General features: G+C 36.0%; 1 protein-coding gene across 2 annotated transcripts in view; it reads right to left on the bottom strand.

Moving 5' to 3' along the window:
* Positions 1–14,404, bottom strand: part of ABCB1_1 (Multidrug resistance protein 1) — an 81,393-nt gene that overhangs the window by 48,792 nt on the left and 18,197 nt on the right. For both annotated transcript variants that reach the window (XM_051215480.1, XM_051215481.1), the window contains exons 5-8: positions 12,513–12,619; positions 7,865–7,978; positions 6,586–6,693; positions 1,108–1,233 (exon numbers count right to left, since the gene is read on the bottom strand). In XM_051215480.1, the coding sequence (XP_051065992.1) occupies positions 1,108–1,233; positions 6,586–6,693; positions 7,865–7,978; positions 12,513–12,619 (455 nt within the window). The remainder of the gene's footprint in view (positions 1–1,107; positions 1,234–6,585; positions 6,694–7,864; positions 7,979–12,512; positions 12,620–14,404) is intronic.

The following is a 14,404-nucleotide window of genomic DNA, read 5'->3' as shown; positions in this document are numbered from 1 at the left end:
GATGGTTAGACGTTTACCATGAGACCTGAAAGTTCTGAGTACGATCTCTATACTCTCGTTCAAGTAGTCAACTTAGGGTAAGTGCATAGCATACCATGTGTCAGTATCGGATTTCGCACAGCGCACATCACAATAGGCTCGTTAGGACAAAATTCTAATAGATGTAGTTAGAATTTTTATTAAGTGATGTTCGCTACCGATGATTAACCTGTCACTCTTTTTATAAAAATAGTTCGCTGACTTTTTTACTGATCAGATTTCTAGCTTTGCAATCTGTTATCGTTCTATTAATTGGTTGAGAGAATGAATATATTGCAGTACGCTCATTTATTGGTAAACGACTTAAATAGGTAACTTTTAAGAATCTCTTGACCATTTAGTGTTGACTCTAAGAAGGGAATCGGTATTATCACAAGACCAACTCTTGTACATAATCATCTACATGCACTGAACTGAACAAAGAGAATGTTGCGGTACTAGACAATTAATTAGTCTTCATGGAGATGATGAAAAACGTTATATTTCGTGGGACAGTTGTAACTTATTTTGTAGGTATTTGATTTCGTTTGTCTCAGCTTCTCTCAGATTAAGGAGATCTATTCTTAAGTGTTTTAAAAGTCCAGTGGTGATACTTGGGATGTTTTGACAATTTGTTATTCATAATGTGGACATCAAAAACACTGGGATGCAGTTAACAAGTACCAAATAGGACAAAATGTCAGTACTTGACTTCACTTATATCCACTATCCAACTTCATTTCGAAGTAATGCGCTAGGGTTGTTGATGTGCCAAAAACTAACTGATCATTTGACTTCTTGGCATTAACAACTGGGAGATTCAAAGCCTTGGGATATAAGATTACTAACCCTTTATTTTCTCCGTATTGTTCTTTGTTCATAATGGTGCAGTGTATGAAATTGTGGCCAACTAAACTAGTACTTGATTCGATCAGGTTTTATTCAATTTCAATCAGTTAATTAAACACCAAACTATTATTTGACTTCTCTCTCCATTTATCAGACAACAAATGGATTTTAACCCATTTGCGTTATTAAAACTTTTGACTAAAGAAAGAGTTATAACATAATGAGTAAAATACTACTTACTTCACCCTGTGTAGGATCGTAGAAACGTTGAAGCATATGAATCAGAGTGCTTTTACCAGAACCACTAGAACCGACTAGTGCAATTGTTTGACCACTTTTAACAGTTAGACAAAAATTGACAAGAATCTAAATTATGAAAAGAAGAAATTAATATACATTAGCCAAAATAAAAACATTCAATTGAAAAGATAAATTATAGCTAGCAGTGGAATATAAGATGAGCATCTTTTTTCGTTTCAGGGTCTCGTTAGCAGGGTGTACCTACTTGTGTCAATGTTAATGTTCATACTGAGACTCTGAATTCAGTAGTTTTTGCCTCAAACTTTTACTTACTTACGCCTGTTACTTCTCGTAGAGGAGCATAGATCGCCCACCAGTACTCTCCATCTTACCCTGTCCTGGGCAATCCTTTCCAGCTCTTTCCAGTTGCTATTCATCCTTTTCATATCTGCCTCTATTTCCCGACGTAATGTGTTTATTGGCCTTCCACGTTTCCGCTTTTCTTCAGGATTCCAAGTTAGGGCTTGCCTTGTGATGCAATTTGGTGATTTCCTTAATGTATGTCCTATTCATTTCCATCTTCTTTTCCTAATTTACTCTTCAGCGCGTTAATTTACTGAATCAACTGAGACTGATCAAAATATACTTCTGAATGTCAATAATGAAATATTTTAAAGTCATTTTAATAATTAATAAAACTCTTTTTTATAGACAATCTGTATGGGTATGTACCAATGTTACCTTAATAAATAACCGAAGGGGAAAGAGAATTCTGTACATAAGAACTAGAAGCTCATTTGTTTCCTCAAATATCACTTTAATTACCGAGCCTTATCTGTAAGTTTTTTTCACGACTATAGAACAAGAACTGTTATTTGAATAACGATCTCAATAATGTATGACTGAAAAGTCAGTTTATTTAACAAACTATTGTTACATGATACATAGAATTAATACATTGTGACTTGTAACGAGATCCAGAACACGCATTTTTCCTTACTTCAGATTATGTAACTGGATACACCTGGATCCCATTGTCAAAACTTACATTGTGGCTCGAAACAAACGCTCTACGTGACACATATTCGGTATATTATCCACTGAGCTACTCAATCCAGATAGTCATGAACATTTCCAACAGTTATGATGTCTATATCATCAATATTATGGATTTGAATTATCTGTTTTCGGAAAACCCTGAATGGATTTTGGTCGGTCTTCATGGGTGAATGTGTACCCTGTGCAGATTGTCTGAATTTACTCATTTTACGATAAATTTTATAGTATACATGGATTTAAAATATGCAGTAGATGATCATGTGGTTTCTTCCTTGTACTAATTTAAACAACAATTTATACCATCTACGATGAATTCCGAGCAAAGATGGATAGTGGCTAGTAGTGGAATTCAGGACGAACGTTTCGTCCCGTTTGGGACTCGCCAGCTGGATGTACCTGCATCTCAGACTTGATGTTCACTCTGGGACTCGAACTCAGTATCATTCGCTCCAAACCCCATCACGTTATCCATTCAGCTACTGAGTCCTGATAGCCACTTGCTTGTGCAATGGGGTGAAATTTAATTCACTTGATATTGTTTTACTTGAATCTTCCCATTGATGTTTTAGGACTTAAATTGATGAATTCCTGATTTATTTTTCTGCTTTCACTCCAGCTACTTGTAAATCAAGCAATGAATTGCTCACCAGAGGATAGTAGTTGAAAGAGAAGATTGTGATATTGAAAATAACGTTTACTGATAAAGTATTTATAAATATCAAAAGGGGTTTTGTGGATATTATAGAAATTTGAATAGTTGAGATCGTGAGTCAACTGAAGTTAGACCACCATAGAAAACCTGGAAGCATTGGACGATCAACTCGTCCGATTGTCGGACTCCTCGACATTGCGCATCCACGATCACGCCTCACAAGATTTAAACCCATGACCTCTCGATCTCGCACGCGAACGCTCAACACCTAGACCACTGAGCTGGCCGGCATCCACCATTGTCTTTAGTGAGTTACTATCTCACAACAGACCTGGTTGAACTCCACTGGTCACTGCTTCTCACTAGAACTTTAGGAAATCCATCTTAAAGCCAGTCACTAGTGAGCATTTGTCCTGGGTTCGAATCTCGCGAGGCGGAATCGTGGGTGCGCACCAATGAGGAGTCCCACAATAATACGAAACTGCCATCCAGTGCTTTCAGGTTTTCTATGGTGGTCTACCTTTGACTGACTCACAGTCTTAACTATTAAAGTTATTTATAAATAAATAGAAAGTTCAAGAAAACATCGGAGAATTCTTGATTACGTCAGAAGTTAAGACGAAAGCTAGTATGATACAGTCAATTACAATAACCCATTGGTTTTGTAACTAAATGCCAAAATCTTTCAGAATTCTAATCTTTGAAACGGCAGAAAAAATTAGCTATTCTGAACCGTGTAGACAACCTCTACATACAATAGAGATATGTCTAGACACTTCATTTACCTTGACCGATTTCATGTCCAATAAGTCAGTAGTTATTTTAACTATTGGATGATTTGATCTGACTAAGCTGCATGCATTTCCAAGAATTCTTTAATGATCATTTACGTATCTTTGTATCATTCTTGATACTTTTTTTAAAATACAAGAATGTGTATTATAGGGGTTGTGGAGATTATTAAGTTTTTGATTGAGATCGTGAACTGATTGATGTCAGACAACCATTGAAAACCTGGAAAAATTGGATGGCCGATTCGTCCTATTGTAGGACTCCTCAGCAGTGCGCATCCATGATCCCGTTCGCGGGATTCGAACCCAGTACCATCGGTCTCGTATGGTCAATGTCAATGTCTAACTTTACCCAATCCACGATATTCCGTGTCGGGCAGAGACAGGTATCTAAGTACAATGGAAGAGACTGAAGGCCTTCTGTTCGATTCCGGCGAGCTTGATTGCGGATGCACACTTCTGACGAGTCCCACAATAGGACGAATTGACCGTTCATTGCTTCCAGGTTTTCAATGGTGGTCTAACATCAATGAGTTGATGATCTCAAACACAATTTAATTTGACTATTCATCGTTCTCATTAAATTTATCTGTACGACTAACATTTTGGACATTAAACCTGCTAATAATTGTCTTATCATTCTTCAGTCTACGTGGTTATCATGCTAGAACATTTAAGCTAATATAGCTTGTTTGGATGGCTATGACAGATATAATTGATCAATATATGTCAAAACAAAAGCTACAAAATGCTTTGTCTTGAAGCTACCAAGCTATGGAGAAATTTGTCAACAATATAATATTAAAGATCAGAGAAGATATTACATGGATCAGTATGTGACAATCGATTTACAACAAAATAATCTTAGTAAACTTCATCTTTAGAAGAAAACTGTTTATCCAAATAAATGACGTCTATCAGAATTTTTTTTTGAAAATTGTATTTCTCCAAAAAAGATATCATATGATTGTATGTGTAAGTAGAAATTAATTTGTCAATATAGTAGTTGTAGAGACTGTTAAGTTTTGATTGAAATCATGAACCGACTGATGTTAGGCCACCATTGAAAACCTGGAAGCACTGGATGGCTGTTTTGTTCTATTGTGGGACTCCTCTGCAGTGCGCATCCACGATCAAGCTCGCCAGAATCGAACCGAAGGCCTTCAGTGTCTACCTCAGTACAATGGAAGGTGGTTGCGCAACTTCGTGGATTGGTTGAGGTTAGACATTAACACCACTGGATGCCGGCTCAGTGGTCCAGTAGGTTAAGCGTTCACGCGCGAGACTGAAGGCCTTCGGTGCGAATCACGCGAGCGGGATCGTGGATGCGCACTTCTGAGGAGTCTCACAATAGGACGAGTTGGTCGTCCATTGCATTCAGATTTTCAATGGTGGTCTAACATCAATGAGTTCATGATCTCAATCAAAATTAATTTGTATTTGATATGATGGAAAGAAAAGTCATTCTCGATTTATTTTACTCATTATGAGTTTAGTTCAAGATGACTTCCGTTTTGATTCAATGTAATGATTAATCAATGTAGTATTCGGTTTTCTTTTCTCGTATGATATTTTATTCTGTATAATATACGATAATCTTGTATTCCATTGACATCAACTATGCTCAGTATGTGATTTGTTATATATGTGATTTCATCCTAATTATTAATCAAAATGGGTGTTTGAATCAATATATAAATGAGTGTATTTTCTACTAAAGTCGTCGTCATCGTCGTCGTCGTGTTTTGGAGTTAATAAATCATCACTTATACAAGTCTTTGTGTACTTACTTTCGCGTCGTGTGAATCGCAGATGTCCCTCGTTCCTAGTATAAATGATAAGCGTTTCCGACATAACAATCAGCGAAGACCAGATATAAAAAGTAGCATTAAAAGAGCCAAGACAATAAGCATTCAAACGACAAGTTATAACAGTATTATACACATTAGTCTTGAAATAATATTCAAGTAGACAATGAAGATTTGTAGAATGATAATGGTGAATACGGAGCACCTACTTAAGAGAGTAAGAAATCCCAGATTTCAAACCAATGGTGCACATGGACTCTTGGATCCTGAGTGAACAAAAGACGTACGAATCTTTTGTTAACCACCAGTTACTATAAAACTACATCTCCTAACGTTGTTCCATTACCTTGTGGATTAGACGTTTAGGTCAAAGGTTCGAGGAGTGGCTCCTTAAGAAAATCACCAGCTTTGATTTAAGCACCCGGGGCAGTATTCCAGCGTTCATACAAATCGAATGATGAAGTGAAGCCTATATATATTTGGTGCTCCCTTGTACTAATATTTATGTGTTTAGATACATAAATAAACAAGAATACTAAGGTATATATTCGATACTATGATGGAAGATAAAACTGTAACGGAACTCTTGAAAATAGACTAACATGAAGTCAGTAAATTATAACCCATATTTGTCTAGGGAATAAATGTGCATGGGCTATTAGTTGTGACAATTCAAATGAGCAAAGTAATAGCAAATTAACAAAATAGAATAATAACATCAAGGTTAGTGGAAAGTAAACATAAAGGATGTTTCTAGATAAATATACACATCTAATATTAAGAGTAAAGAATGTCGTTTATTTGTATACATTATGTTGTACAGTTGAGTTGGTACCCAGTACATAATTGAACAAACATTTAATTCATTCAATGAATAAATTACTATTTCAATAGTTGAAATCATGAGCCAATCGAAGCTAGACCACCATGGAAAACCTGCAAGCACTGGATGGCCGTTTTGTCCTAGTACGGGACTCCTAAGTAGTGCGCATCCACGGTTATGACCCCCGCGAGATCCGAGTCCAGGACTTATCAGTCTCGTGCGTGAGAGCTTAAACATTAGACCACTGAGCCGGCCGACATCTAACAGTGTTAATGTCTAACTTCAACCAATCTCCACAAAACCCCTTCTGATAAATTAGTATTATTATTATTATTATTTACTTACAGGTATATCTGCACGTGAAGGATAACTGAAATTCACATGACGAAATGTAATACTTCCATCAAAATCTGGAATAATTTTGCCTGTATCATTTTTCTCTATTACAGAAACCTACATTTATAAATTAGAAGAAAAATAAATAGAGTTTATGGTGACTGTTAAATTTTCATACAAAATCATTTGTTCCTTGTTTGGGACCTTACAGGAAAATGAATTCAGGATATGGATATCACCTAGAGAAGGTATAAGATTTTAAAGTATTAAGTCAACGTCTAAGAGTTGTACATTCGTCACTCTAATTAATTCGTGGTGTTATATAACGATCTCTCAATGTTACATACTGGGTCATTGTTTCACATTTGACTCCATTGGTAATAATTTCTTGTTAGAATTGCCGGAATTACATTGTGAAATTAGTCGATAGTGAGCTCAAATATTTCTAAAAACTCTTTATAACAATAATCATAGTAGTCTAGAGTCATTCGGTGGTAAAAACTATGAGACATTTCAATGAGTAAGATTGGAGGTTTACGGAGGTTATATCATTTAAAGATAGTTTCATATTACAGAATGACATCAAATGGACAATTATTGAGACCTGAATTGAACTGAATAGCTGTTTCATTTCAGTATGGAAATTTTTAGTAAAAAGAAAGAACAAAAAACTAATAAGTGAAAATAAGATTTTTTAGAAATGGAAGGCATGAAATGCTATTAAGCTCCGGGTTTAAAGTAAGCTACAAAATGTATGGAACCGAACTATGAAGATTATTTTCGGGATTCTCCTCCCCCGTCCGTTATGGAACGTCTACAACTTTAGATAGCGACTATCCAGTGGATATCAACTGGAAAGAACTGCGCGCTTACCAACGTTGTTTATACCGAGAAATATCCCTGTAGTGAACAGAACACGTGTGGCGACGACTGAACCATATCTAACACTTAATTACAGAGTTACTTGGCAAAATAGAAAAACCATATAGTAAATCGTTAATTTGAAAAATATTAATCCATCATATCAACCTGGACTGTTCCTTTTGCAAACATCAATCCATTGTCTCGCATTTCATTGTTCATGCGTTTTCTTACAAATTGCATTGTGTTCACGCTCTTCCTTTCTTGATCTTTCCCCATCTTCTGCTGCCAGACATTAAGTTTTTAACTCGCGTCATATACTACTTACATCAATATAAGTAGCACGCACCACATCACCACATGAACAATCAATAATTTATTGTGGTACAATAACGAAACATAATAAAGTTGACGAACAAAAACTCACATGATTTATTGTAGCAAATATGTCTTTGGATGATGTCACAGCTCCTAGAATATGAGGAATATTTGGTAATGCATTGCCTAGAAATATACTTCCTAGAAGAATATTGATAAAAACCTAGAAGAAATACATATAACATTATTAATCATAATAAAGAAACTTAGTGTAATAATAAAAATATCATACGAAAGAGAAAAACAAAATACGAGGAAAAGACTTCAGCAGGGTGTTGTTAAACAGAATGAAGGACGCCCAACTTCGAGACCAACGGGCTGGATTCCGTAAGGATCGATCGTGTACAGACCAAATCGCAACTCTACGGATCATTGTGGAACAATCAATTGAATGCAGTTCACCATTCTACATCAACTTCATTGAATACTAAAAAGCATTTGATAGCATGGACAGGACAACACTACGAAAGATTCTTCGACACTACGGAGTGCCTCAGAAGATGGTCAATATTATACGGAATTCCTATGATGGATTAAACTGCAAAATCGTGCATGGAGGACAATTGACAGACTCATTCGAAGTAAAGACCTGTGCCAGGCAAGGTTGCTTACTCTCACCCTTTCTCTTACTCCTGATGGCCGACCGTATTACGGAGACGTCAACATCTGGAGGGTCGTGCATGAGATACAGAGGACAGCTAGTATGCAACTGGACGATCTAGACCTCGCAGATGATCCGGCTCTTCTATCACAATCGCAACAACAAAGGCAGAAGAAGACGGCCAGTGTAGCAGTGGGTAACAACATAAACAAAGGGATAAGCAAGATACTCCAATACAACACAGCATGCACCAATCATATCACATTTAACGGAGAAGCTTTGGAAGATGTAAAAACATTTACTTATCTGGGCACCATCATTGATGAACACGGTGGATCTGATGCAGATGTGAAGACACGGATCGCGAAAGCAAGAGCAGTATATCTACAACTGAAGAACATCTGCTACTCAAAACAACTGTCTTCAAGTCAACACCAAGGTCAGAATTTCCAATACAAATGTCAAGATAGTTCTATTGTATGGAGTGGAAACTTGGAGAACTACGAAATCCATCATCCAGAAGTTACAAGTGTTTATTAACAACCTTCTACGCGAAACAATTCGGATCCATCCGCCAGACACTATCAACAACAACAACCTACTGTCTGAAGGAACAAACCAGATGCCAGAGTAGGAAGAAATCAAGAGGAAGCATTTGAAGTGGATAGAACACACATTAAGGAAATCACCCAACTGTGTCACAAGACAAGTCCTCACATGGAATCCTCAAGGTCAAAGGAGGAGATGAAGACCAAAGAACACATTAGGCCGACAAATGGAGATAGACATGAGAAAAATGAACAAGAACTGGATGGAACTATAAAGGAGGTTTCATGACAGAGTGTGTTGGAGTATGTTGTTCGGCTTCCTATACTCGATTGTGAGCAACAGGCATAATAAGGGTGAATATTTGAATAATTAACATTTTATTCTACTTCAAACTAGTCAATTACATGTACCTGGGTTTTTCAATGTTATAATATTTCAACTATGATTTTAACTTATCTCTTCATATATCAATGGATAATACATCCACATATTAACTTCAACTATTCACTAACTTATTCCTTATGTATGATATAATTTGTAAAGTATTTCACTATAAGAAAAAGAAGAATTCAGCGCTGAATTATTCTTTTTCTTATTCAATGACACTATGGGTTATTTCAAGTATTTCACTATCTTGTTTATTTGTAAATAAGAATTTTTTTTAAATATTACACACGTTCGTTTCATTAACATTGTGAATACAAAGTACAGTAACATAACTATACTAATGTATAGAACTAATTTCAATTTGATAACAGAATAGAGACATTAAAGAATGTTGTCGAAGTGTTTGCATTGTCTACATACTATAAATTGTTTATAATGATGAAAGCCAAACAAAACATACTAAATAAACAAGAAAAAAATAGAATAGTTAGTTACGTAGATTGACCTTGTAAATATTCATTATCACTAGAAAAAGAGAGATTGTCAGTCAAGTTTCGATATGATCATGAAGAAGAAAAAGAAATTTGATGCACTTTTTTTAACTGTATAAAAGAATACTATGTAAAATGTGATATAATAACGAAATGAGATCATGAACTAATCAATATTCAGATCATCATTGAAAACATGAAAGCATTGAACGATTAACTCATCCTAGTATAAGACTTCTCAGCAGTGCGTGTATGTATGATCTCGCATGCGGGATTCGAACCCAGGACCTTTGGTCTCGTCCTGTAAAACAGTACCAAGTGAATTGAAACTTCATTACATTACACAAGCAAGTGACTATCAGGACTCAGTAGATAAGTGGATAGTACGATGCAGTTTGAAGGGAACGGTACTGGGTTCGAATCTTGAAGTGAACATCAACTATGAGATGCAGGTACATCCATCTGACGAGATCCTAATTGGACGAAATGCTCATCAAACTGGATTCCACTACTAACCACTATCCATCTTTGTTTATAATGCTTGTGAATTAGGACAATATCGAGGCACGAAGAGCAGTATGCACATATGTCAATAAGAGACTGATCAATTGAAGTGCTAAACATCAATGGAAGGATTCATGTAAAGCAATATCAAGTGGATTTAAAGTAAAAGTGATATACTTGTAATATCCCAATGAGTAGAAAAACTGAATTTTCTGACGTTATGTGACTGAATGTAAGTCACTTCTTCAGAGAATAAATAACCAAGTTAAATTGAGTTGTTTTAAGCTAGATCACCATTGAAAACCTGAAAGCACTAGACGACCAACTCGTCCTAGTATGGAATTCCTCAGCAGTGCGTATCCATCATCCCACACATGAGATTGGAAACCAGGAGTTTTAGTCTCACACGCGAATATTTGACCTCTAGATGACCACTGATATGGAGTCACATACTAAGACGGAACAGCCGTCCAATGCTTCCAGGTTTTTAATGGTGGTCTAACATTGATCGGTTAATGATCTTAATTAAGACACAAGAGTCTCCACAACCCCATACTGGTAATAACGAAATGGTTTGAAATACAAACATTCAAAGAAAACAACAGTTGGATTGTGGTTATGATCTATGGATCGTTGTCAAATAATTGAAACTTAGGATGTTTCATCGTACTTGTAAATCAAATCCTTACCATTCAGTTTAAGTTCATTGAAAAATCTGTGATTTCACGTTATATATATTGAATTTAGAGTAGAAATATTAATTGATATAAATTGTAGCCACCTAGATCTATGTTACATTTGGCAACATAACAATGGTCTAGAGGTCAAGCGTTCTCACGTGAGACCTAAGGTCCTGGGTCCGAGTCCCGTGTGTGGAATCGTGGATGAGCGCTGCTAAGTAGTTCCATTCTAGGACGGAACGTCCGTCTAGTGCTTCCAGGTTTTTATTAGCGGTCTAGCTTATATTGACTCATCTATTCAACTGTAACGATACTACAATCTCCACAAACCCTCATTCCGATAATAAATTAAATAATTTAACAGCAACCCTCTCGTTATTGCTAATGAGATGTAATTGATCCAACTCATTTTCACACACGGGTTTATAACCCTTATTTGGGTGGATATTCTGAAGATCACTTTAGAGTTACTTAAAGGTCGTTCATAAATTATAGTCTCACCGAAAGAAACTCACGTTCTGAAGTGTACTTATCTAATAGTCTATCACGAAGTATTTGGAAAAATTATTTTCTTAGGTCATTTATCAATGTTAGTTCAGTATAAAGATATTTTTCCGTCGGTCCCATGCGAGATCATATATAAGGGCAGATATAATGTAATAGAAAGATGACATTATTCAGGTAAATACTTTCTGTAACAATTTAGTGTGAATTTCGGCCTGGATGACAAGTGAGAACTTTGTTCATTTTGACGATTATATTCCCCTTATCAATTCCAGTGAACCACATTCGGTGTGTGATTTTACAGTAACCTAATGTAGTTTTCCCTATATGTGATATTATTATGTAAAAATTATTATATAAATGATTTTATTTTGGTATAATAACGGCATGATTTTCGGACTTGTTTGAGGACGTTTTTTCAAGGAATCAATGAAATCTTCATTTCTTAAGTCTTTCGTGTCCTTACTTGGTGTTTTGAGAATTGAAGTGGTGTCCGTTCCAAAGTATAAGTGGTAGGATGGAGAAATCACAGTGGTTTCCAATTGTCAATTATAAGCAGTACGACTGCAGTCCCAGCATGTACAGCGATGACAACCTCAGACATCAAGATAAGGACGCACAGATAAAACCCTGGCGGCCGAAACATAACACTTACCTTTTTGTTTATTTTGTATCTTACATACAATTTGTGAATTTATACTGACCTCACAAATAAGTTACAGCAAAAGATGACTTAATCATAAGAAATTTGATCAATGACATTTTTGGTGGTTGGAAGTGGTCGGGAGGAAACTCTTGTTGATCTAGGTTTTATGCCAGCTGGCGCTCATTATAGTATGGCATATCAGAAGTCCTGAGGAAACTGATACTCCCTGTGGACTACAAATGAGCGTCATTCAGCTACATGGACTGAGAAGTTACCGCTAAGCTATCAGGGTATCGATTGATATGAATAATTCAGGCATGAGTTCACACACTTACTGCAATTACAGCTCCAGGATCAGCATCTTCGTCTCGAATTAATTTAACACCAAACCAAAACACTAAAGCCGCTGATGAAAATATTACAAGTCCTATACACCCTCCAACTAATCAATAAATAAAGATGAGAACAGAATAAATAAATAAATTGAGGGATTAAGGAGGAAATTACCAAATTACATATGCATAATAATTGTAAAGTATATTTATTTTACTCAGTTAGTTTGTCTGCATATATGATGAACAACCAACAGTGTTAGTACAATACAAAATTAAAATTATTTGTTTATCTGCAGCGAGGGATTGTAATTAGCAGTGGGACCCAGGACGCGCGTTAAGTCTGATTTAGAACTTGTCAACTGGACTTACCTTTATCGCAGAGTTGATATTCACTCCAGAACTCGAACCCAGTACCATTCGCTCCAAACTGCATTATGTTATCTATTAGGTTTTTCAGTGAACCACAACTCTGAGATGCAGGTAAATCCGGCTGAAGAATCTCAAACACGTGTCCGGAATTCCACTGCCAGTCACATTACATCTATTCTTTATTGTTATTAATTAGAAATAATTGAATCATGGAAAAGTAAATATCAAACCACAAAATCCCTAGTGCTGCATTGAAAAAGTTCAGAAGCTCAAAGAACCTAATGAGAAATATTAGTTAGACTGTTCAATGTGGCCTTTAGTTGGCATACAAACTATCATGTTCATAGATAAGAAGAATAAATCATATAGGTGTCTATCTCCCGTTTATAAAACGTAAAAACAATAAATAACCGAAGTGAAATTGATATCCTGAACATTATTTGAACCGTTTATCTAAATCAATAAAGGAAGATTACACTAAATAATCAACTATACTGAGATTAAGTACTTTTCCGACTGTTGTGGTTCTATTACAATGATTATATCAAACGTTTCAGCTTTTGTATACAAAATTTCATTGCATTGCATTCTTTTAGAGTCACTTGAAAAGGAAATTGGGTTAGAGGTGGTCTTAGCGACCTAAGAGCGTGACAGAAGTGCCCCATGGCCAACTGTTTGAGGTCGGTCACATACCACCTTTTGTGAGCAGTTTTCATGATAGCTCCGTAATTATTGGGACCTTAACTCTTGAGACGGAAATTCATAGTATAAGGCGAGGTGTTCATTTTTAGCGTCGACCTTCTCTAACCCCACCTTTCCTTGTGGGAAGGCAGCACCGCTGTTATACTGGTTGTCTGAAGGAAACACCTTTCTGACGTCACACCTCTGTACAGTCAGCTGTATGACTTCGCCCTCGGACCCTGGGTTTGTTGGTGCGTTGCGGTCTGTTTGCTTGATATATAAACACAGTATTTTTGAAATATATGATTCGCATAGTGAAAGCTGTATTTGGTGTTCTGGACTCAAGTGGATGGGCTAGGCGGACATAGGACCAATAAGGACGCTAGACTGCCCATACCGGTCGAACGTCATTGGTTTGGCAAAGTGCGAAGATTGTATAAGTCGTATTTTGATTGTTGGATAAATCAGGTGATAACTAGCCGGACATAGAGTCACAACAGACTCTATACGATTGATTAATGACTATGCTTTAACAGCAAGACAAGATTGGTGCCTTTTCTTCTAAAAGATTTTTAACGCCGTATTCGCTTATTTTAAAAACCTATCTCATGACAATGGAATTTTGTTTTTACAAACGTTTGATGTTGCGCCAAATTTATACTTAAAATTTTTTAAATTCTTCAAAAATTAAACATTTGAATTATCAGTGGTAAAGTTTGTGGTTGTTATGCTACTAATGTTTACCTCTGTTTTGAACAGTTTCAGTTGTTACGTAAGTTAATATAATAAATAAAGGCTGTAATGAATAATATCTATGGTAACCGTGAAACTCTATATTTCTA

This window comes from Schistosoma haematobium, chromosome 4 (genome assembly GCF_000699445.3).
Source record: "Schistosoma haematobium chromosome 4, whole genome shotgun sequence".
NCBI lineage: Eukaryota > Metazoa > Platyhelminthes > Trematoda > Strigeidida > Schistosomatidae > Schistosoma > Schistosoma haematobium.
Note: the sequence above shows the minus strand (reverse complement) of the source record. Positions and strands in the feature narration are given on the sequence as shown.